Source organism: Balearica regulorum, chromosome 1 (assembly GCF_011004875.1).
Source record: "Balearica regulorum gibbericeps isolate bBalReg1 chromosome 1, bBalReg1.pri, whole genome shotgun sequence".
Taxonomy (NCBI): domain Eukaryota; kingdom Metazoa; phylum Chordata; class Aves; order Gruiformes; family Gruidae; genus Balearica; species Balearica regulorum.
In genome coordinates, this window is record NC_046184.1 from 51377483 (window position 1) to 51401389 (window position 23907).

The 23907-nt window shown below is 43.2% G+C and overlaps 2 protein-coding genes across 2 annotated transcripts; both read left to right on the top strand.

Moving 5' to 3' along the window:
• Positions 1–1058: 1058 nt before the first annotated feature.
• Positions 1059–2555, top strand: SNRPF (small nuclear ribonucleoprotein polypeptide F). Its single transcript, XM_075749087.1, has 4 exons — positions 1059–1198; positions 1365–1490; positions 1798–1862; positions 2434–2555. Exons 1-4 carry the CDS (start codon positions 1196–1198, stop codon positions 2498–2500), a joined length of 261 nt encoding a protein of 86 aa, XP_075605202.1. The 5' UTR covers positions 1059–1195; the 3' UTR covers positions 2501–2555.
• Positions 2556–10027: 7472 nt separating this feature from the next.
• AMDHD1 (amidohydrolase domain containing 1) lies at positions 10028–22554 on the top strand. Its single transcript, XM_075749082.1, has 9 exons — positions 10028–10271; positions 11368–11474; positions 12480–12544; positions 13131–13408; positions 17482–17707; positions 18682–18806; positions 21187–21280; positions 21683–21843; positions 22292–22554. Exons 1-9 carry the CDS (start codon positions 10135–10137, stop codon positions 22404–22406), a joined length of 1308 nt encoding a protein of 435 aa, XP_075605197.1. The 5' UTR covers positions 10028–10134; the 3' UTR covers positions 22407–22554.
• Positions 22555–23907: the final 1353 nt, after the last annotated feature.

Sequence of the window (23907 nt, forward strand, 5' to 3'; positions counted from 1 at the left end):
AGGTAAAGTGCACAAAAAATCTAACAGTTGTGTTACAGAAAGGTTAGTTCCCGAGTGTATGTTGTCCACATTCAGCATCCCATACATTAAAGATGAAGGGAAGATGCTGTATGCAGAAACATAAACACACATCGTGGCATTTGATGACTTAAGACATAGAGCAGCAGAAGCCATTAGTGTAGATGTGACAAATTAGTAAACAGTACAAACATTGGTTCAACACATTCGCCTGTCAAAGGTTGAGTCACAAATTATAGCTTGCATCAAGAAAAGCTCCGGCAACGTTTTCGCCCGGGCACCCGACGAGACCGAGCAGAGCACTCGTGCAGCCGCGACGACATCGCTTATGCGTCTCACAAACTCCACGGTTTTCCACCCATCCGCGTGGAGTGACCAAAACGTCCCGGGCCGCAAATATGTTCTTACACCCGAACGGATGTCGCGACGCCTTCACCGCCGGCACGGCTCGCAGGTAACACGGGCAGAGCCCGCCAGCCGCCTCCCGTTACGGGCCGCTGCCACCGTACGAGCTCAGCGCCGCCACCTCGCGGGGGCTGTCCCTACAGAGCGGGACGGGAGCGCGGACGTGCCACCTGCGGCCGACCTCAGCCCGGTCCTCACGGCTGGTAAATCTCGAGGGGAAAAGCAAGCGCTACCCTGCTGGGAAGGACCCGCGCCCGGCCCCGGCCGGCTGCTGCTCCGGCCCTCCCACTTTCAAAGCAAAATAAGGTTGCTGCCGGTCTGAAGGGGGCGAAACCGCCCCACTGGGGGCTGCGAGGAGGTCACAAGGCGGGAGCGACGCAGGAAAGCGCTCCCCCTCGCCCGCCCCGCGATGGCGGCCCCGGGGCGCCCGGTAACGGCAGCGCAGCGCTACCCCGCCCTGGAGAGCACCGAGCGCCCCGCGCGGGCCAACGATTGGTTGGGAAAAGGGGGAGGGAGGTCAGTCCGACCAATGAGAGAGACCCGCAGCGCCGCCCAGCCAATGGGCAGCCCCGCTTTTCTCTTCGCGCGTGAGGACGCCTCAGCCTATTGAAAGCGCGGCGCGGCGGGGGTGAGAGGTCAGAGGTGAGAGCGGTGGCACAGGAAGTGGAAGCCGGAGCGGCGCTGCTTCTCATTCTTTCGCAGCCCGGGGCACGCACGAGGGATTCCCGCGTGAGCGTGTGTTTTTCGGGCTGCTGCCGCGCGCCGCGTCGCCATGGTGAGGGCGGTGCCCGCGCCGCGCGCGGGAAGCGGGGGGGGGTGGGGGTGCACGCGGGCGGCGGGAGCCGCGGCCGTTAACGGTCCCGAGGCAGCGGGGCGGAGCGGAGCGGGAGGGGCGGAGGGCGGGAGGGCCGGCGGGGCTGACCGGCTGCTGTCCCCGGCAGAGCCTCCCCCTCAACCCCAAGCCCTTCCTGAACGGGCTGACGGGGAAGCCGGTGATGGTGAAGCTGAAGTGGGGGATGGAGTACAAGGGCTACCTCGTCTCCGTCGATGGCTACATGAACATGCAGGTGAGGACCGGGGTGGGCGGCGGAGGGGCAGGAGCCGACCGGGTTCCCGGTGAGGTGCCTGGGGAGGGGGTGGCGCCGGGCCTTGGTTGTGGGCGCGGGGGGGGGCGGCTGAGTGTGGGGGCGAAGTGGGGCGCTTCTGAAGGATCGGCGGTGCGTCTCCGGTGGGCCCTGTATCGGCTGGGAGCGGGGTCGATCGGCGTCCTCTGGTCACCGTAGCCGGCGGTGGGCAGCAGGGCAAATCCGTGATGTGCTTTGGCAAGCTCGTTCTATTATAATCATTCTGAGTTTTGCTGGTCTTCCTCTCAAGCTTGCAAACACAGAGGAGTATATAGACGGTGCGTTGTCTGGACACCTGGGTGAAGTTTTGATAAGGTAATTAGGATATCTGTGGCAGAGGCAGTGTGTCTTTAAGTCTTACCGCTTGTATTAAACCTTGTATTGCTAGATGCTGTGTTTCTTGTCTAACTAAGATGCTAAGCGTTAATGTAACTTATGTGGATGCTATGAGATCCCTTTGGAGGGGAGCAAAAATGAATTTTGAAATATTTGTAAAGAAGTATTAACAATTCTTTTTCAGATAACTAAATACTTTAGTTTTCCAGATTATTGCAGACCTATTAATCCATTGGTATTAGTAGAGTATATTAGCGTATTGCTACTGAAAACATTTTGCATGATTGGCGTTTATTCTTGACCACAGCTGTTAACCCAAGATTAAAAATTTGTACAGCATTGTCAACAAGTTACCACTTCTATAAAGGTGGGGGTTTTTGCAATTGCAATGAACTTTGTGGAAAAGCTGAACAAGGTCAACGGCAACAATTTGCTATGCAGAATTTGGCTGTTGCCAGGCTACACTCAAGCAGGAAAATGTTTAAAGTAGTGTATATGTGGGGAAAATTGAAACATTTACTACTAAGGGAACTCTTGGTTCTATTTACAGGTGCAATAATGTTTTGTACATCAGAGGTGTGGAAGAAGAGGAAGAAGATGGAGAAATGAGAGAATAGGTGTTTTGTATATCTGGAAATAAACTTTTTTGTTGTTTTTTTTTGTTTTCCATAATTTTGTAATAATGTGTTTATTTTTTTCATTATATTTTAATATGGAGGAAGTTAACCATTAAAAAGGTCTCTAATCTTTTGTTGGTATCTGAAAAACTAATGCTGGAGGAATAGGCAATGATTTAAGACTGACAATCTTAGTGAAAAGTGAGTATTTAAAAAAAATTAAAAAATCCACAATTGTTTAGTATTACCAGTGTCAACAGATGCCATTACTGTCAAGGGAAATATCTAAATTCCCAGAATGAATTAGATCTTGAAAGCCATGTACTCTAAAAGAAAGCAGATGGTTCATTCATGTATCAGCTCAGTTTAGCATCAGTGTTCTCTCAGGCAGTCATACTGTGGTATGTGTAATAGAAGGTAAAGATCTTTTCATCATGTGTATGTGACTTTCTCTTCTGCTGTCATTCTAAGCTGAATCACTGAGTAGATTGAAGGAGCTGCAGGAATAGCCTCTTCTCTAATGATGATAATACTGGCTGTAGAATGAGCAATAGAAATCTTTAAAACAAATACCCTGGTGTGCCTGCTGCAGACTGCTGATGATTTGATAATGATTCCTTCAGTACTGAACTGGTTGATTAAGAGGATGCAGCTATACTGCTTTGTAGCCTTGCTTCAGTAGAAACTAAGTTTTGCCTCCAAGTGAAAAACTGTAAGTCATCTTCAGTATTTGCAAGAACCTCATTCTTAGCTGTCTTCTCTGCTCTAACGGCTGAGGGCTGTGAACAAAATACCAGTTATCTTCCCATACGACACACAGGAAAATATGGCAGTCTATATAGTTCACAGTATGTATGTAGTTACTATTTAAATACACTTAGTCTTTAAACCTGTTTATAAAATACTTGGAAATAGAATAGTTGTGAAGACTTCACTGCAGGGGAGATGTGGAGATCCATTATATATACCCCAGTGTCTCTAAGAAATATTCTGCTGCTTTGAGTCACGAAGCTTGAAGTGTGGCTGTACAATCATTATTAAGGAAGGACAGATTTGTGTTGACTTTGTAGCTAATACTGACGCAAACAAGAGCCTCTTGGCGGCTATAAAGGTCCATAGACTTTATGGGCATTAATAAAGACAACACACTGCAAAATGGGAGTGCATGTTCCCAGTCTCTGTCATAAAAAGAAAGTCTGTCTTTGTTACCAGGCATCTGGAATGTTAAAGCTTTGTCAGGAACACAATAACTGTGTTTTCAAATGTTTGCTTTTAAACATTGAGGTTAACTGAATGTCCTGTACCTGTCAGCATTGCTTAATGAAAGGCCATTGCTTTGCCAGCGCTGCTGGTCTGACACTCCCTGTTAGAGGCTCTGGTGGAGCTGAGAATCACTACCTGCAGGATGTGGCTGGAGGGGCATTCTGCAGACCAGAGCCCAGACAGCTAGAGGTACGCTGCGTGAACATAAATTACAACCGTTGTGTTACTTTTACCCTTGTCTCATCAGTGATCACTTACCATGATGCTGCTTTCAAATATAGAAGTATTGTCCCTGTTTTACACATGGGGAAATTAGAATTCCTCCTTTATCCCTGTGTGATCTCAGTAGTGGAGCTTCTCAAAAGATAAAAATTCCTTTGGTCCTCTGCTGTGGTCCTGGCCTGCCTTAGACATGGCTGCAGGGTGAAAAAGGGAGAGGAGGGGACCCTTTTTTGCTCTTTGTGAACTCCAGCCCATTCCCTGACAGGATTCATACAGGTGTGTTGCAGAAGCCTGAGATGAGATGGAGAAAGGAGGTTTTCCAGAAGCCTTCCACATTCCACAGGCTGTGTCATTAACTTACTGGGTTTGTCTAAGGAGAGGAGCTATGTGATGGCAAGCTAATCGGGGAATAAAACCAGCATTACAGCCAGCTTCACATCTTGAGCTTAAACACCTGGGGCTGAGCTCTTAGTAAACCACTTGAAGCAGAGGGTGATTGGTCCTGCCACCGGTGTCCTGGAGGCACGTGGAGAGCTCAGTGCCAGCACTGTCTCTGCATCATCACCAATGCAAAGGCTTCTGAAATAAGTGATCGACACCAAGGACTCAATCTCATACCTCAGCATATTCATAAATGGGTTTATCTTTCAGGTTGAATGCTATTATTTGTCACCAATATAAAACCATCAGTGTTTTGAGTTCTTTCAAGTGAAAGCCTCAGAGGCAAGTCAGCTGTGAGCGCAATTCCACAAAAACTCGACTAGTGCTGGTTATTTACCAATAAATGACCCCACGGAAATCACTGCATACAGATCTTGGCTCTGCTACCTGGCCACCAAATGGGGTAGAACCCTGCAAGTCGTCTGGCTTTCATTCATTAGCTTTCGTACTAAAATTCTACGTTTCTTTAGTAGCAGACTATAGTAGCTGTAGTGGACAGATAGGAAGAAAAATGATAGTTTATCACAAAGTCAAGCAATCCATTGAAAGGCGGATATGGTTCCAAATCTTTTTTTCACCATCCACTGAGGGACAAACTGTGGACAGAAATAAATCTGTGCAGACTGCTGTGTTTCTAAAAGGCCCAGTAAAGTCAGTAGCTTTCTGTGGAGGGACAGCATTCTAAACAAAGACGTTGGCCTTAAAACCCATATCTAGATAAAAAAAGTCAAAATTCTATGAAAATCAAGGCTAAGATGAGTAATAGGAAAGACAAGTGGACTTGCATTTTGCAAAAGCAAGAGCCCCGTCGGAACTAAGAAAACAAATACATTCTCTTGTCATCTGTTTCCCTCTTTCAAAGACTGAGATGGCCTCTCAGTCTTGAGGTTTCATTCTCAACAAAAGTGTGCTCCTCTCACGTAGCTTCAAATTCTTTTGACATTTTTTGTTATGTGCCTACAGGTTCTTTTGATAGGTACATTCATTACACTTCAAACTCAGAAAGGCGCTTCTAGCATGCCAGCAGGCATCAAACAGCAACTAAATAATACCTTGGCGTTTAACTTCATAACTAATCTTATGCCTGCACGCTGCAAAGATGAATGCATATGTTTGTCTTTGCTACGATAGAGTGTTCTGTTCATTTCAATGGGAGAAGCCATGCAGGTAAAGTTAGACAAAGACTTACACATGGGCTTAATTCAGATTTTGGTCCTAAATGGTGTGAAAAGAATTGCAATACAGACAAAGGTGAGGTACTCTGAGTATATCAGTGTAATTGGAGCTGGTCCTTGGTTGGTACGGAGCAAGGCCCATGAATACAAACAGATTTTTCCCTTCTTTGGAAGCAAGTCCGAAAGGCAGAAGAATTGGAACCATTCACTTATGTATGTATCAAAGATAGAAAAGGAGGGGCTTGTGGTTGTACTTCTGAAATATAAGGTGTATAAAGTAACTAAAAAAAATGCTTTCATGTGTTTAAATTGTTCATAGGATAAAAGAAATCAGAGACAAAGTAGTAGGGCAATTCATCAGCAAAAGATTACACCCTACAAAACTACTTACTATACATGGTGAAAAAATCCCATAGTCAAAAAGAGCCTAGAAAGACTGACACCAAGACTGGAGACATACAACTCGTAGTTTTGAGCTTATTTTTTGTGATACTCATTTAAGTACAGGTTGTTTGCTGTTTATTTTTGACTTGGAAACCTTCCCATTCCTAGCAGCAACCAGAAAAGAGTACACAACCTGGCTGAGAAGACCCTAAATTTTTATTGTTGCGTAGAGAAAATGCTGCAAACTCTCCATTCTGTCTTGTACAGATGGCTGACTGCAAAGAATGACGAGTTTTGGCAATAAGGTTGGATGCTGGAACACCACCAGTTCCTTCCAATGTTTGGGTGTGTCTGTGTCCTCACTCCCGACAGGACACAGGTGCACACAAGCTCTTCTTTCTCCCTTCACTGCCATTTTTGTGAAAAGGAGACCTAGGCGAGTGGGTTGGAAAGGTTGCACTATGCCCAGAGGGAACCATTCCTGCTGAATTAGTTCCCCTGGGGCAGACTGCGGAGTTCCCCTGAAAGGTCCCCCCATCACCAGGAGAATTGGACTGTGCCAGAGGAGTTACTAAGATGGAACCAGGGAACAGAGGGAGGATTCAGAAAGCTCCTCTGAGCAAATGCAATGTTTCCACACTCTGAGTGATACAAGGTTTTTCTGAATAGGAAAAGAAAATGCAGAATTACTTTTTACTTTTTCAAAGCTATGCAAAAAATATTTGTAAATCTGACGTAAAACTCAATCTCATGTGACTACATGATAAATTTGCAATTTAGTATGGCTCAATTCCACATTTCAAAGTTAGTTTCATCCGTGTGATACAATTTCTGTGTTTGATCTGGAGGGTCTAGTAACTTCTGCTGCTTTTGTAAACAGAGACAGAGCATGCAGTAAGTTCTGCCAGCAATCAGCTTTTCTTAAGACATGCAAAATGTCTCCTTTCAGGATATTTCATCATGCCATATGTGTTATTGTAAAGGACTATTTAGCAGATGAAAAAACCTAACAAACGAATTTAAGGAAAATGTAGCCAATGTTTGGATTAAGACTCATATCCAACCTCGGGCCTTCTGTATTTAATTACACATCGTTTACAAGAATCAACATTCTAAAGTAACCCTGACAGTGTATTTGAAAAGATGTTACTTGAGGAATAAGTATATCATACATTTACACAAAGCACCAGCAAGAAGAGGTGAAATCTCTGAAATCAATAACCTGATATTCAATTGACTTTTTTACTTATCTCTTCTACTATTCTTTTTCACTCTCTATTCCTTCTGCTACCTTCTTTGTTTAATCTTTTTGGTGACTTTTCCAACCCAAACTGACAAACTCAAGGGACTTAAAATACCCAAGGATAACATAAGTAAAATGACCATAGGATATTATCCTTCAGACTGGTTTAGGAACACACACCTTTTCAGCAGGCAAATACCCATCTTTTGCTGTGAAAGGAGTTCTCTTCTTCTGATTGCTTTTATCAACACCTATGAAATTTTGCAGAAAAATAAATTATCAGACACTATTGAAGATACCACTTTTAAAAATTCTTTTCAACAGCACTTTCACTGGATGTTATGGCTGTGATTTAAAGGCTCTAGGTTTAAGGAATTTAGGCAGGGTTCCTCTGGCACCCTACCATTTACATCCGATGAATTCTGACATTAACATTTTAAAAATACAGCCCAACTGTTAGAATCTGTACTTTTTGTATCAAACTCAAGATTTTCCTGAGGATGCAACCAAGAAACTGCTCCTGCATTTACCTTTCTGGGCAGTACTTTTAAAAATACGTCAGGCACAGCATGTCAGAAACCACTGACTTTGCAGTGGATTGACCTTTTCCTTCATATTGCAGAGAAAAATCTTCAACAGAAAAGAACCACCAGGGCATATACAAATACACAAGTACAGAACTACGTTTTGTGCAAGCAGAACGTAAGTCTGAGCATGAAATACACTCCTGTTTCACTAAGCATAAAATCTTAACCTATTCTAAGGATTTAAATCAGGGTCCGCCCTTGGTTCTTGGAAAAGCCTAGTGCACAGACCTGAATTTTATCCTTAAGAGTCTAACACCACACTTCTCACAGGTGTAAAGCTTTACACAGGACTGATCTTCCCTTTTTCCTCCCTTTTAGCAAAACTAATGTGATGAGTGGCTGGAGTCTGAGACTGGATCACCAGAAATAGAGCTGCAATACCACCTTTGGTCTTTGAAATTCTCTCCAGAATTGCTGAAAGAGACAAAAAGCAAAAAAAAAAAAAAAAAATCTGTAGATGTGAGAAACGCAAATGTCAGAAGCATTCAGGCCATTTTCTGTTTGACTTCTAGCCCTTGCTCACAGAAGCATGGGGTGGCCAGACGTGCAATTAAACATGGGGATGTGCAAATACAGGTGGGAATTTAATGTTCACTGGTGGTCCCCTCAAGAGCAGAAAGAGCAGCTCATTGAACATGTACCCTAAAACATTTGTGAATACAAGGGAGATGATTTTGCAGTACTTGCACTGCCATAAGACAGTGCTACAGTGAAGCCATTAATTCCAGGTCTTTTTATTTGCCTGCCATCCCAGCGCACATGCAGAAATGAGCTGCGTGGGGGTAGGGTGCTCTGTTTTGCCCCAGCTGAATCATCTCCCCGCTGCTTTTAATGGCAGGACTGGTCCAGCGAGCGCTAGGCTCCACCACAGCATGCCGCGTTTCATTCCTGACACACCAGCTCTCACCCAACTACTGCTGCTTAAGCATCCCCTCCACCATGGAGTGTCCTTCTGCCCTTGCTGTGACTCCATTGCAAGGTTCTTCTTCAGTTCCTGCTTTCAAACATACCATGGTACTGCTGGGGAGAGCCAAGTCAGCAGCAGGAACTCCTGGAAGCAGTAAAGCACCATGTACCGCCTCTCCTGTCGATCTTCTGCATGTGTAGTGAGAGAGAATGTTTAAGAGGAAGATGAAGATTATGTCATGGTGCGGTATTGAGCCAGTGGAGCAGCATCACAAGATAACACAACGCTATCATAGTTTTACTCACTTTTCATGTTTGCTATTAAATGCAAATTACTGTAGTTTAGCTGCATACTTTGCCTCATTTGCAAACAAGACTTCACCAGAAAAGCTCAAAGACCCAACATACCCATCTGTTTCTGCCATACAGGAATATGTATGTGCACATAGGTGTGTTACAAACATTATAAATCAATTCACTTTCTAAAAGAAAAGGTGTCTGAAGAAGATTACTAGCACCAGAAAGGTGTTTGAGGGACCACTTATTTAGAAAGACACTCTATTTTCCATCTGGGGATTACTGGAGCCCTATACATGCTATGAATGTTCGAAGAGAGAAGAGAACAAAAAAATCCATGTTGAGTAAATATTTGCTCCCCTACTCTCCCATCCCTAATTCTGTAGGGGGCAGCAGAATCACACAAACTTTTCGATCGTCGAATTGGATAAATTAATATCTGCCTGGCTAAATTAATGTCTGCCTGAATATCCGGAGAGGTGAGAGGTGTTACGGTCCGTCAGGGACTGGTGCCAGGATGCTGGCAAGGTGATGGACATCAGCGAGGTGAGGGACGCCGGGGAGGGGGGATGTGGGCAGGCAATGCTCTCAATTCAGATGCTCCCGTAATGTCCAGGTGGTGCAGTGTGGGCAGAGGGCTGCGGGAATCCCCGACTGGCAAGCCCATTTGCTTTGGAAATTACCATAAACCCACATGATGAACGGATGGTCTCATGTTGCCCCGGACCGCAGCAAGAACAGCATCCCTCGCCTAGCACAGCACCCTACTGCCAAACTCACTCTTAAACCCCTGTAGCTTTTCCAGCCCAAATTTCTGTCAAGTGCCGAATGTGGCACGGGTGATGGTGGTCACCGCCACCCGCCTCACCCGTGCCCCGGAGGAATCGCCCGGCCTGCCCCCCGCTTTGCTTCCCACCTCCCTGCCTTCAGCCGCTGTTGGGAGGCCGGTTAGCAAACACCAACCCGGGCAGGGCCAGGGCCAGGGTCAGGCCGGGCCCGAGGCGGGGTCAGGCCGGCGGGGCAGGAGGCAGCTTCTCCCGCGCCGCCCCGAAGGACTTTGAGCCGAGCGGCTGCCGCCCCCCGCGCCGCCCGCCATTTGCCGCTCTGCCTGCTGCCATGGCGGGCCGGCACCGGCTCCTGCTGGAGAACGCCCAGCAGCTGGTGCTGGTTTGCGGCCGGGGCGAGGAGTACCTGCGGCGGGAGGCCGCCGCCAGCCTGGCCGTGCTGCGAGAGGCCAGCCTGGTGGTGGGGCTGTGAGTGCGGGCGGCCGCGGGGCTGGGGCGGGGGGCGGCGGGGCTGGCTGAGGGAGGGGGTCGCTGCGAGCTGCCGGCGCCCCGACAGCCTGCCCGCCGGTGCTAGTGCAGCCTCTGCCCGCCCGCGGCTGGACTACAGCCGCCTGCCGTCGTCATTTGGGTTATTTCTATACATATCGTGATAAACTTCCTTTGTCGTGCTGTATTTGTACGTCTAGCCTCCTAAAGATAACTTCTAGCTTGGTGTTACTGTAACGGGTACCCTCTTCTGCCTCTGCGTTGTTTCTACATGAACTGAGATGAACTAATAGCAGTCCTTTAAATAATTGTGTAATTAATGAAATTATAGTTAATAATTACCGTATATAATTACATCTCTTCTCTCCCATTTCTAAATTCTCTGCTATTTGCTTCTTAAAAATTCAGCCATGTAGCGCAGAGGTACCTTCAGCGAGTGCCCATGATGACTCCCGGTTACTATTCCAGTGGTTTGAAAAGAGCTGGAGACAGACAAGGCTTTAGGGACAGCGGTGCCACGCACACCCCGGGATGCTCCTCTTGTGTGGGTGAGGCTGGAGGAGGACCCCTCAAGTGCAGTGTAGGGTTCCCAGTACCGTCCTCGAGCTCCACCAGGAGAAAATTACTGTTGAACTGAAGATCAGCCCCAAAGGGATTTATCTCTCTGGCTTCCAAGGGCACAAGGGTACGATTCAGGTCCAGGCACGGGAGCCTGGCCGTGACAGGGTGATTTCAGTGAGGGGAAGAGCGCCCTGCAGATACATGCTGGAGGAATGCTGTATGTTTGCTGATCCACAAGAGAAAAACAGTGTTGTCTGGCAAAAATTAGAAGAAAAGAGTACCAAGGTGTCGTCCTGAGGGATCTAATTAGAGGACGTGACAAGTGTTACGGCAAACAACTTGAAATGCATGGCATTACCCCATCATTTTCTATGCAAACCATCTCCTATATGCATCTTCAGTCTTGCTGAAAGTCCCTACCCCTGCTTTCAGAGAGCTGTTGCTCCAGGAGCTCTGTCACTGAGCACTTGGCTTTTCAACAGGCTCACGCTTCCTTGGTTCGTTCTGTTGTTTGCAGAGATGGTTGTATCAAAGCTGTGGGCCAGGCAGATGTTATTCGCAATCAGTTTTCAGGAGCAACATTTGAAAGAATAATTGACTGCTCCGGGAAGTGTGTATTACCAGGTAGGTGTATTTTTTCATAATGATACAATGCAGAGTGGCAGCAAGAGCTTAGAAACAAAGTAAATGTGTATTAAACATCACTTCGTCCTTTTTCCTCTGGTTCAATATTGGCTTGATAGTATCTTGTGTTGAGGGGCAGAGTATCGTATCTTCCTCATCAGAGGTGCTGCAGGGAGAAAACCGCAGCATTTGGGATTTTTTTTTTTTTTTGGCTTCTTGGTAGAGCTCTTTCTCCTTTTGTTTAATTTTTCATCTGTTCCTCTGTACCATAGATCACAACAGTAACGCAACTGGCCCGATGAGTGACTTTTCAGCTTCACATCTCTTTTCTCTACCCTTTCCGCCCATCAACTGTTCGGCCACGCAGCTCAGTCTGTCTGTCCTGCCCACAGCCCGTTGGAGGCAAAAGGGCAGCATGGGATTTTAATTCACGTACTCTGCAACTTTACCTGATAAAAAAAAAAACCTGGGCAAATCTATTGCATATTAAACTTTGCAAGTGGTGTTAGTGCATGAGCTGTTAGACTGCTGTTCTGTTTGCAATGGCCTTGGGCTTTCAGTAGCTTTGGTTTCACAGCTCATAAAAAAGGCTCCCGCTGGAGTGAGTGGACTATTGCTAAAGTGCTAGTGTACTAAGCCCAGCCTAAGCACTTTGCTTTTTTTAGAGAACACATACTTGAAGTCTAATGAACTCTTTCCAAGTTTGTCATTTATCATTTCTTCCACAGCTTGAAAACTTCATCAAAACAATACGAAAAACTCAGCAACTGATGCACTTACCTAGAGGTGTTTTGCATAAGGTGTTACACCTAAAAAAATCGAAAGAAAATTAATAGCCTTTAAAGAAAATCCTAGATTTTTGGCTGGTTGGATTTTTATTTTTCTCTAACCAATAGAAGCTTTATAGTGGCACTTCTGCTCTCCATTTCATTTGCTTGCATGTTAATAAGCCTTTCTTTTACATAGTGAAATAACCTGAGTGTACATTTACTTTGTTTTCTTTAGGGCTGGTAGATGCACATACTCATCCAGTGTGGGCTGGTGATAGGGTTCATGAGTTTGCAATGAAGGTAATGGCATAAATTACACAGCTGGATATTTCTTCCTCTTTTTTTTTTTTTATGCGTAACTATTTATACTTTCTAGTGACTCCAATTTTTGTCATCTGTAGAAAAATACATCATTTCTGTCAGATAATCTAACTGAGGGAGAAAGGGTGGTTTTTGACTACTGGTAGGCTGAGAGAGGAGTGTAACTGCAGCATTTGCAGCCAGCCTTGAGATATTTTTGCATTAATTGAAGCAATATGGGAGTGCTGCCTTCTATTACCATCTAAATCCTGAGGTTTCTTTCTTTCTTTTTTTTCAACATAGAAGAATTTTTGAGCTAGAGATAGGTTTTCCCCTTGGGCTCAGGGGGAAGCAAATCTTCAGTTACTCTCTTGATGTCGCTTCTTACATCATTTCTTCACTTAAGTGGAGGGGAGACAGAAGAGGAGGGGGAGGGAGAATTAATGGAAATTTCCCTCCCCTTTTTTTCTCTTTCACTGCAAAGAGACCTCAAGGCGCTTTCTCGATTCCCTTGGATAGAAAATGCACATTTAATAGCTAATTGTGTGTGTGGGGGGGTTGGTTTTGTTTTCTTTTTTTCCCCCAGCTGGCAGGTGCATCCTATATGGAGATCCACCAGGCTGGGGGAGGAATACATTTTACTGTGGAACACACTCGGAAGGCCACAGAAGAAGAGCTGTTCAATACTTTTAAAGACCGACTCGAACGCATGCGCAGAGCAGGATCTACGTTGGTTGAGTGCAAGAGTGGATATGGCTTAAACTTAGAAACAGAGCTTAAAATGCTCAGGGTGATTGAACGCGCTAAGCAATCCATGGATATTGGCATTTCATCAACGTACTGTGGAGCTCATTCTGTGCCGAAGTAATATAACTTGATTTTTCTTGCTCTTGTTAAGTATTACTGCTTTGTGTTGAAAACTGGCTGTTATTTTCAGAAAGGTTTCTTCTGCCCACCCCTCCTAAAATACTACATATTTCAAACAATAGCCAGTATTTATAGAAGGCTTTCCTAAAATATAATTCGAAGGAAGATGGGGAAGCATTATTTAATAGCTACTAAACACCAGCATAAGTTTAGCACAGAATGCCTGCCTCCACCTGCTGCTCACACTGAGCATAACGGGGATTACAGGGTTTCCTGTACAGAATGTTCTGCTTGGATTTGCTGCTACCCTTCAAGCTTAGTCTCTGCCATGAGCTTTTATTTTTGACCAGCTAACAGAAAAAATACTGTATTTAATCCTTATGTACCTCAGGAAACAAAGGTTAATTATGCGTCCATGCAATGAAGAATTGCATACATCTTATAGGTGTGAGATGAGCAGAAGATTAAAGTAAATGTGCTTAATCACAACTATTTTAATGGCTCAAGTAGACATACCATACCAAACCTTTCTCACTTTGACATTTTTTTCCCTGTGATGAAAACAACATCTTCAAGTTACCAAATTTCATTGTATGAAAGAATTAATGAGGAGTTTTAGCTAGGTAGGTGTATGTGAAACATATTTTGACAGACTAAGCAATAGGCTGCCGCAAAACAAGGCATGTAAGATGGAGGCAGGCCTAGCATCACAGGAATACTGTGGCAATATTTAAGAGATGGTCATTAAAAAAAAAAAACATACAAAAAAAAAATCTACTTCCAACATTCAAGAAAACATGACCTAGAAAAATTTATTTGCAATCTAATTATTGTGTATTTGGGGCAGGATGGGAAATTATCTTTTGTTAATGTAACTGTTCAAAAGGAATCCTGTATCATCTTCAGTAACTGGAAGATGGTTAAGAGTAATGTAACTGAAATCTGCTGAAAACATCAAATATTTCTTTCAAGAGGTTCTACTAAAATTTGGAGAACTTAATGGTAAAATAAAATTGAGGTTTTTACCCCAAACTATATATATTTCTTAGCCCTTCCTTTCCTCCTCCCCTAAAAAGCCTTGGGAGGATTTCAGTCTAAATCCCAATAAATCATTTTTCCCGCCAAAATATTTCAAGCATTTCCATAAATTCATGAAATAAATTCATTGTTTTTACAAATATATCAAATCTTATGTGTTAGAAAGACAGGTATACCGTCTCACCCTCTGCATGGTTCTATCCCCACTGATGCATGCCAAGCATAACAAAATACAGGTAGTGAGGATATTGTATTTCAAGTTAGGAGAAGGGGTAGTGGGGATTTGAGGATATTTCCTGAAGGAAATACTGAATTATCTGCATTTTCCAGTTTGGGTCTTCTTAAATCCTCTTCTCTTTTCATTCACATGTTCATGTCTAGAATATTTTGCTTGAATTTTCTGCTATCCTTCAAACTTAGTCTCTGCCTCAGGTTTTTGTTTTGACCAGGAGGAATTCTACAGTTCTTCCCTGATCCAAGGCCTGATGTTCAGAGCCATGGTCCTCAGCCTTTGCCTGGCTCCTGAACATCTGGGCCGGTAACGCGCTGAGGGAAGCATCACGCTTTGTTGAGCTCCAATTTTAAACTCTGAATTTCCTGCAGCTTCCATAACAGTGTAGGAATGCAATGGGAACATGTTGCCCCAAGGCTTGGGGCTGGGAATTGCTCTTTGATATTATTTATGCAAATGAGATTATGATGATCTTGTGGATTCTCGAAGCTGTTAAACAGACATCTTACAAGTCACTTAAGCTCACGCTAGTTTTCTTTCATCATTATATTCCATAAAACTGCCCTGTAGTTCAATTATGCATAAATCATACAACGAAACAGTAAGATTGATTTAGTTATTTTTATTTAAACCTTCTTGATTTATGTAGGTCTTAAAATGTAATGCCCTTTTTTGTTGTAGGTACTTAATGGCAACTCTTGACTAGATAGCCATTAAAAGTCTAATAATCTACTGATGGTTTTGGAATGATCATGGTTTTGGAATGATCATAGTTGTGCAAATTTGTTATTGCCAGTCTGCTAACATTGGATCAATTTAAAATCATTCTATTTAATGTGAAGCAAGACAGTAATGTTTTCTCACTCACGGAAAATGCTGCTTAGACCCCCATGGGGCTGCTGCCGAGGAGCTTTGTTAAGTTCTTGCTAAGCCATTTGCTTGCTTGCTTCTATACGCTTGGCTTAATTTACTGTTGTAAGTCTGGCCTCTTACAGCAGAAGCATCACCGGAAAGCTTATTTAATTGATAAAGGTGTCACCAGAAAGCTTATGTTGCCAACTCTTGAATATGTGGCATATCTTGTAAAGCTTCAGTATGTGGAGTCTTAAGAGGGGCCTACCTCCAGACTTGCCAGCACTGGTTATTCTTTTTTCCCACCTGGGAATTAGCTTTGGGCAGATGTTGAGAACTTGCTCTGTGTGTGTGTTGGTGATTCTAGGTATACAGTAATTCAGTCTGATTTTCTGCTTCTAGAAGGTACCATTGACAGATGATTCAAATTGACCCTGCTCTGCACCAGGGGTTGGATGAGATGAGCTCCAGAGGTCCTTAGACACACAGTTATTGTGTGGGACTACAATACGGGGCCTTGGTAATAGGCAGTACTTACTGAAGTATGCGCCAAACAGTGCGGGCTACTTTAGTCCAAGCCATCCTAGAGAAAAATAAGGCTGCTCTGTTTATAGTGATCCTTGTGCCCATCCATTACTTTTAAAAAGTGTTTCCAGCCTTGGAACTTCCAGACTTAGAGTATCTCCAGTTCTTTAGGAAATGAACCTAAAAAGCTCACAGCAGGGGGGCAAAGAAATAACTGCTCTGTCATCCCTCCACTCATCATTTTGAATCAAATTCATGATTTTGAGGATGTCTGATTCTAATTTTTTTTTTGATTGGCAAAGCTTCACTGAACCCTTTTCATCTTTAGGAAGAAATTTTCAAAGTGATTTCCTGAGCAGAAGTCTCTTGCATTAAAACAACATCTGTTTTGAATTCTTGGGCATTATGTCCTCCAAAAAAGTGAAACCAAGACATACATTTCCCCCTGTTTTGTCTTGGCTCTGGTCCTAATCTTTCAGTCCAAATTCCTCCAAAGGCTACAGCGTAAAAGAAGAAAAGGGAGAAAGCTTGGCATGGTAGAAGCTTGAGCAATGACTGTTTCAGTGAGAGGTGAATAAAAGAAGGGCCGTAAGCCGGGTTCTGCTCTGCTTTATAACTGCGCAACCTCATTTATAAATCCGAGCAGAATTTGGCTTCTTGAATTTACTGCCACTGTAAAACTCCCAACTTGCCCACGTGTGGCACTTGTATAGTCCCGGTCTGTGCATGCCGTACGGTGCCTGAAATGAGGATTGAGATGTCACAGACATTTAGCTGCACTTACGTCACTTATCTTTAAATCTTAAAATTGCAAAATATTAACTCAATTGCAGATTTGGGGACTGTTTGCTCTTTTCAAGGCGTTTACTGATCTCCCCTGGGTTATCTTTGTGTAATAGGGGGTTTATAAACGGTTCTGACTTTGGCAAATCAAACCTCAGGAGGCCCCTCGGATTTAGAAGCAGTTATCTAGCTATCGCTCTGAATGATATAAAAGGAGGAGAGGTCAATTTCAAATAATGGTTTGTGCTGCACATCCCCTTTGATATTTGCACAGAAATATTGCATGAATACCGTTTATATATTTAAATAATCATTTACATATTTTAAATGTGGTTTAGAATACAGTCTAAGTAGTCCACAATATATGAATAGGAAAGCAGAATAATTTATTTTAAAATTCTCATGTCTTGGTTAGCATCCAAGAAGGTAACCTTGTAAAAAATATCTAGTAATACAATCTAATATTCTTTGAATGGAAAGTACTTAGTTTTTGAGAGTACATGAATTACAGTAGTTTTAATTTTTTTAATCTGAAGGTTTTTTGAGTGATTTGTATTTGCATCATTTTTTAAATAATGTAGTAATTGCATGTACAATTTGAATGTTTCCCGGACTTCAAGGATGTTATTCTTTTTGTTAGAGGGAAAACTGCTGCTGAAGCCACAGATGACATTATCAATAACCATCTCCCTAAATTGAAAGAACTCAAACTGAGTGGTGAAATACATGTTAACAATATAGACGTGTTCTGTGAGAAAGGAGTCTTTGATCTGGAGTCTACTAGGAGAATTCTTCAAGCTGGAAAAGAGATAGGGTTACAGATTAACTTCCATGGTGATGAACTCCATCCGATGAAATCTGCTGAGGTACGTCTTTCTTAACATTCACTTGAGCCATTTTTGCTTTTGCGAGAGCTGAATCTTTGAAAGAATTACAGTTTTCAAAACCAAGGCTTTCTTTTCTAAGGCTTTGTAAAATAATTGGCAGACATCTATTTCTATCAGACGATAGAAAGTTCAGCGCTTGGGCAGCTCCGGAGTTAAGGACGTGGGAGGAAGCCTTGACCTCTGGGACTAACGTGCTGACTAATCAAACATTGACTTTGCTTATCTTCCACACAGGATACAGATGAGGAAGGTGGATATCTGTGAACCCAAGAATGACAATAACATGGTTTCTATACAACTTGAAAAATCTTTTTTCCTTAAATGTCCCGTTAGCAGCAAGAAGTCGGATGTGCAGCGAGCACACTCAGAGGGATGGTTTAATCGAGAGTAGGCTCCCAAATATCTCGATGGAGAAGGCCATTCTAAGACTACATTTCACCATCATTTAAACATTTCTTTCTTCCTGTGGGGTCTGCTCAAGTTACTCTCTGCTGTATTAAAAAAAAAAAAAAAAAAACAACAAAAAACCCCCAACTTGATTGATCATAAAAGCCTTTTTGGTGCTTCACCACTGAAGGCAGCAGTTGCACTGCTAGTTCTGCAACCGGTATCAGTTTTGTCAACACTCTTCTTCCAGGTGCTTTGTGAACAGGACTTGGTAATGGTTTTATCCATTGCTGTCCATAGTCTGCATGTTCATCTGTTAAAAACACCACTGAAGGTGTGCTTTCACTCAGTGGATGGTTAATACCTTTTTGTGATTAACTTTTCCTGCAGTAAATTAGCAAATATTTTGCCTCTGTATTTCATTTGTTCTTTTAAGCATTCTTTATGATTTTTCTTTCAGTAAATTTTACATTAATAATGAATTGTCTCCTCCTGTCATTTGAAAACAATATTGCTTTACTGGATTAATTGAGAATGGTGAGTAAATTTCTTGAAAATTTGCTTAGCTTGGAGCTGAACTAGGAGCCCAGGCTATCAGCCACCTGGAAGAAGTTAGTGATGAAGGTATCACAGCAATGGCAAGAGCTAAGTGCGCCGCTGTCCTTTTACCAACAACTGCCTACATGCTAAGGTAAGGCCACTGGATTGCAGGAAAACTTTTGTAACAGCAAAACCATATTTGTGCTTGTAGAATCTTTTAATGTAAAAGCATAAGATTGTATCTATGCCTTGAGGATCTGGCTGGATCGGTGAAGACAATGAGAAATAGAGCTGAATGAGCCTCCCCATTATCTTGTTCCTGTTGGAGATCCTCAAAAACGAGGCAATACCCTACTTCTGAGAAGTCTTGCAGTAGATTTGGAGTGGTTCAGTCAGCACTGGAATTTACACTTATGACAGGCTAAGGTGATAATCAGGCATTCATTTAAGAAGAAAACCGGGCTAGTTTTCTTTAATCCATTTAGACTTTGAAAACCAAATTGGCTTAGTTTCAGGCAAATTATATCTGCAATATATGCATTTGCTGTCTTGCATAAGGTTTTGCTGGGAAATGAATCCTTTGCTTATCTAAAGAGCTGAAAAACCGTGGGTAGCATTTTAAAAATCTCATCTGATTTTACCCAGGCAACACTGAGCAGAATTGCCTTAAGAACACTTTTCCATATGCAGATATTCCCGATAAGCATAGATGAATCACCTGCTTACCCCTAATGACAAAGATAAGCCAACTAGCTGATGAGGACCATGACCCAATAATACCTCCGTTCCTGTGAAGAGAAGATCCTTGAGCTGATTGTGGTTTATTTTCAGCAGCCTGCTGTCGGAGGCATTGAGGCTTGTGCGATTGCCACCTGTGCTCACTTCTAGAGCCGTGCTTGTGTTTCTGTTTGTGGTTAGCTGTCCGTGTCCTGCACCAGTGCTTTTGAACCCAGAGGCTGATTGCAACTATGTGCACCACCAGAATACAGACCTCAGGGAGGACGTGTGGTCCTGCAAACTGATCCCAGGCAGGGAGGTGAAGGAGGCAACAGAGACCTGTGGAAAAGGCTGTGGCTGTAACTCACGTGTTACTCCAGAGACTTCACGTGGTAGAAAGTTTATAGCCTCAGGATAAGTCTACGATGGGGATAATAACAAGCCGTACAAAATGAAGCCTCATTTGTTCCAGTGTCTGGTGCACTATGTACTGAACACAGGCCTGCCAGTCTAATACACTCTAAAAATGAAGAAGTGATGTAACAGATAACTGGTTAGAAGAGTATTTGAGGGTGGAAAGCTGTGCAATGTTTGAGAAGTTGCTATGCGGCAATGTGGTAGATCTTTTGCCGGTCTCGCTCAGCTCCTTCAGCACCAATGGTGAGAGCTCAGACCTCGAGGTGTCCTGCCCATGTACTGTCCCCTGGTTTTAAGAAAAGCAGTAGCGGCCAGCGCTTCACCTGATGGCCAGAGCTGGGGCAGAGAGTGCAGCTGGAGAGTTGCTTAATGGTAAGCACTCTGACCTTTTGGCTGTTGCTAAGCGTTGCTTGCAGTACTCCCTAAGGAGGCTGGCAGCAGAGCACAGCAGGGATGCAGAGGCTGGAAGGACACGTGAGGATGGGGAACAGCCCTTCAGGCAAATCTTTTTAAACATGGTTAACTCCTGGAGCATCGTGTTGTGCAGGAGCAGGTGGTATTTTCTCGTAAATCTGCTAAGAGGCTTCTGTAGGGAGAGGATTGTCTTATACCAAATGTAAGCACTTCATTGACATCTCATTTATTGTTCTTTTCTGTTAACTGCAGTGCTTTTTATACTACTTTTTGAGCAGCAGATGCTCTAATGTTTCATTTTTATTGTTACACTGGTTTATTTTCAGATACAAGGTTTGGTGCCATTGGCTTTACAGCAACTATGACTAAAACTTAGAGAGTGTATTTCCTAGTGCCCACCCTTGCAAACACCTACTCAAGATTAATCGAGCAGCTGAATTTTGAAATGGCTATTCCAGATATTGAAGTTATTGAAGATACCTCATTGCATTAGCATTGCTAAGTGACAAGTCCTCTAATGTATACAAATTAAATTCACAGCCTCAACTTAGTATTTCAAATTGCCAACAGAATTGGGAAGGGACTAGTGCGTTGCTTATGCCACTGCTCATATTTGGGAGCCTGTCTTTGAAACTATAAAGACTAGAAAATTTCTTTTTTGAGAAATGAAAATTTTCACCTTGTAAATCCTTAAGTGGCTGAGGTGTGGATAAATACCAGAATTTCAATGGCCTGGAGCCTGATGCTTGATATTGGCTGCTGCCACATACTGTTACTGCAAAAGCAATGGATCACAGTTCCCATTTATGCTGCCCATAGGGTGATAGGTAGGGAGCCAAGAGGAGAATTTGGCCTTTTGTCTCCAAAAGGATTAGTATAACTGAAGGCGTGAGCGTAGCCAAACCGAGTGATGACTTGTGCTCTTGTAATTCATCATGTAGTAACTAAGCAAATTGCACTGACAAGTGTCTTTTTCCCACTAGACTGAAGCAACCTCAAGCTAGAAAAATGTTAGAAGAAGGAGTTATAGTTGCTCTTGGCAGTGACTTTAATCCTAATGCCTACTGTTTTTCAATGGTAAGCTATTCCTTATACTTATGACAACATAAAATTATGAAATCTCTTACCGGCACAACTGTGTTTAGATATTGCATATTTAAAACAGTCTTATGCCTGCAAAGAGAGCTGTATGCCTATCTTAGACAAGTCTCATTCTTATTTATGTGGGCTGGTAGTTTTTGCCAGAAATTTTTGAAAACAGAAGGGCTTCTATTTTTCGTATGCACCAAAAGGCTTTTAAGAAAGGCTCTCAAAGTTCGTGATGGTAGAGTGCGCATTTTGGAGTTGGCAAGATTTACATCCTGCAGGACAACTCCTTCTGTTGCACATGGAGGGAGGAGAGTGCTTAGGGATTTGAGGCATGAACAGTTTTATTTGTGTTGCTGGTAACTCCCATTTTCCATTTAACTCACCTACTAGCCTATGGTGATGCACCTGGCCTGTGTAAACATGAAGATGTCAATGAATGAAGCACTAGCAGCTGCCACCATTAATGCAGCTTATGCTCTGGGAAAATCAGACACGCATGGCTCCATAGAGACTGGCAAGCAGGGGGATCTTGTTATCATAAATTCGTCAAGGTTTGTTCTTCCATAGTCGTTTGAAATGTGATTTAATATAAGGAACTTTGGTTTTCACTGTATTGTGGATAGCGGAGAGGTTAGTGAATTCCTCGTGCTTCAGAAGTTATTCTCATTGGAAAATACTGCTAGCATTTTAGACCCACTTTCATTCTCCTCAGTCGCTCCAGTGGAAAATAAAGCCTAAAACTCTTGGGGCTAATATTACAAATAATCCTTGCTTAATTACGAATTATCTAAAGATAATACTTGCTTATTTTGTGGAAGGAATTCTTTACTGATTTGTACGTTAACTCACTGTATTCATGCAACAAGAGATCACCATGTATATGTGGAATAGTGTTTTCCGATGGTTCGAGCAATTATTTTATAATTGCTAGGAATACTAGGTATGTGACCTGCTTTTATGCAAGTCTGGATATTCTTAAACATCTTCTTGTCTTTTTAGGTGGGAGCACTTGATTTACCAGTTTGGGGGACATGAAGCATTGATCGACTATGTTATAGTTAAAGGAAAAGTCGTCTATCAAAATGAGAGGTGTGGGACAATGAGCAGTTATTGAGAGAAGTCAGTAATTTAAGAAGCTACTATAACCAAATTAGCATGGAATATTTCAAAGCAACAGACAAATCAGATTTGTATTTACTGGTAAACTGCTTGCCTGCTCACCTCACCAGCCCTTTTACTCAAATAAACTTTACCAAGTATTACCCGTCTGGTGCATCTTCATGTCAGTTGTCCATCTCTCCACCGCATGAACGTAATTTCTAGTTGTATCCATTTGAAGTAAGACAGCTTCCAAAAATGGTTTCCTATACAATTTTAATCTATGAAATTATTATATTTGAAAATAATCCCAACAAACCACCAATGAATGAAGAAGTTTACATCCAGCTAGGATTTATTCGTCAGAGTGATGTTAAGTAACCTATGACAGAGGTCTGGGGCACATTTGGAATGGCCCTTGGCAGTGCTGGGAGGCCACAGCATCCAGAGGAAACATTCATCGGGCCTTGCTGAGGATCCCACAGCTCCTTCGGGGCTATAGAGGCACAAGAAAAAGGAGGAGGGGAACATGCAATCAGGTACACTACTCACTGGGCTGCTGACTGTTGGAGTACGCTGTAGGTTAGAGGTTGAATCAGGCCTACCGTTGGAAATTAGTGATGCCAAGACCTTACGGTTTACTCTTGGAGGCAGTTAGGTCAGTGAGGTCTGGTGAGTACAGCCAACCTCTCAAAATTTCAGTTACCTTGAAATTTAAAAGATCACATGCGGTGTCCTATGGATGTTCCAAAGAGACCTGATTTCATTTATTCTAGGCTGAATCTGAAATAATACAAAACATGTTTGTTCATGTAAGTTTGAATGGGCTTCTGATATCAAGTAGAGTATGTTTGATGGCACCTACTCAGAGCAATGTCAAACCTGAGGATCCTGGGGTTTTTTTAAAGGTCTCTTCTTTCAGCTACATTTTTTTTTCCTGGGGCTTGTACCATCATTTGGGGATGTGGTATGTAGAAAAAAGGGTGGTACGGCTCTAGAGTTCAAGCTGCTGCAGTGTTTAAGCAGAGGGTCGGGGGTAGGGAGGGTCTCTGCACACTGACCGAGGCTTTTCTTCAATGTTTCAAATGGATGGTGGCTGCAGAAACAGAATGCCTTAACTTCCTAACATGAAGTAATAAAACTACACCTGACAAGCATGAAGAACTTAGCATCAAAAATAATTATTGATATAAGCAGGCAACCTAATCTGTGGGACAGAGCAGAGCTCTCCAGTGAAGTAGACCCCTGAGGAAGGACAACAGTCTCATTCTGATTAACAGGTATTTGAAAGCCATCACAAATATGTATGAGTTTTATTACAACCTTCTGATCTCCCTGAGCCTTGGGCACATCTGTTAACATCCAAAATATGTAAGCCACCCCGTAAAGTATCTTTGTTCATGCTTTATTTGACCCAAGCTAGCCAACTACATCAGTTTTTAAAAGTTTAATGGCACTCCTGCCACTAGACTTGTTTTCCTGCAAGCAGATGTTGCACCAGATGTGGGTGTGGACCT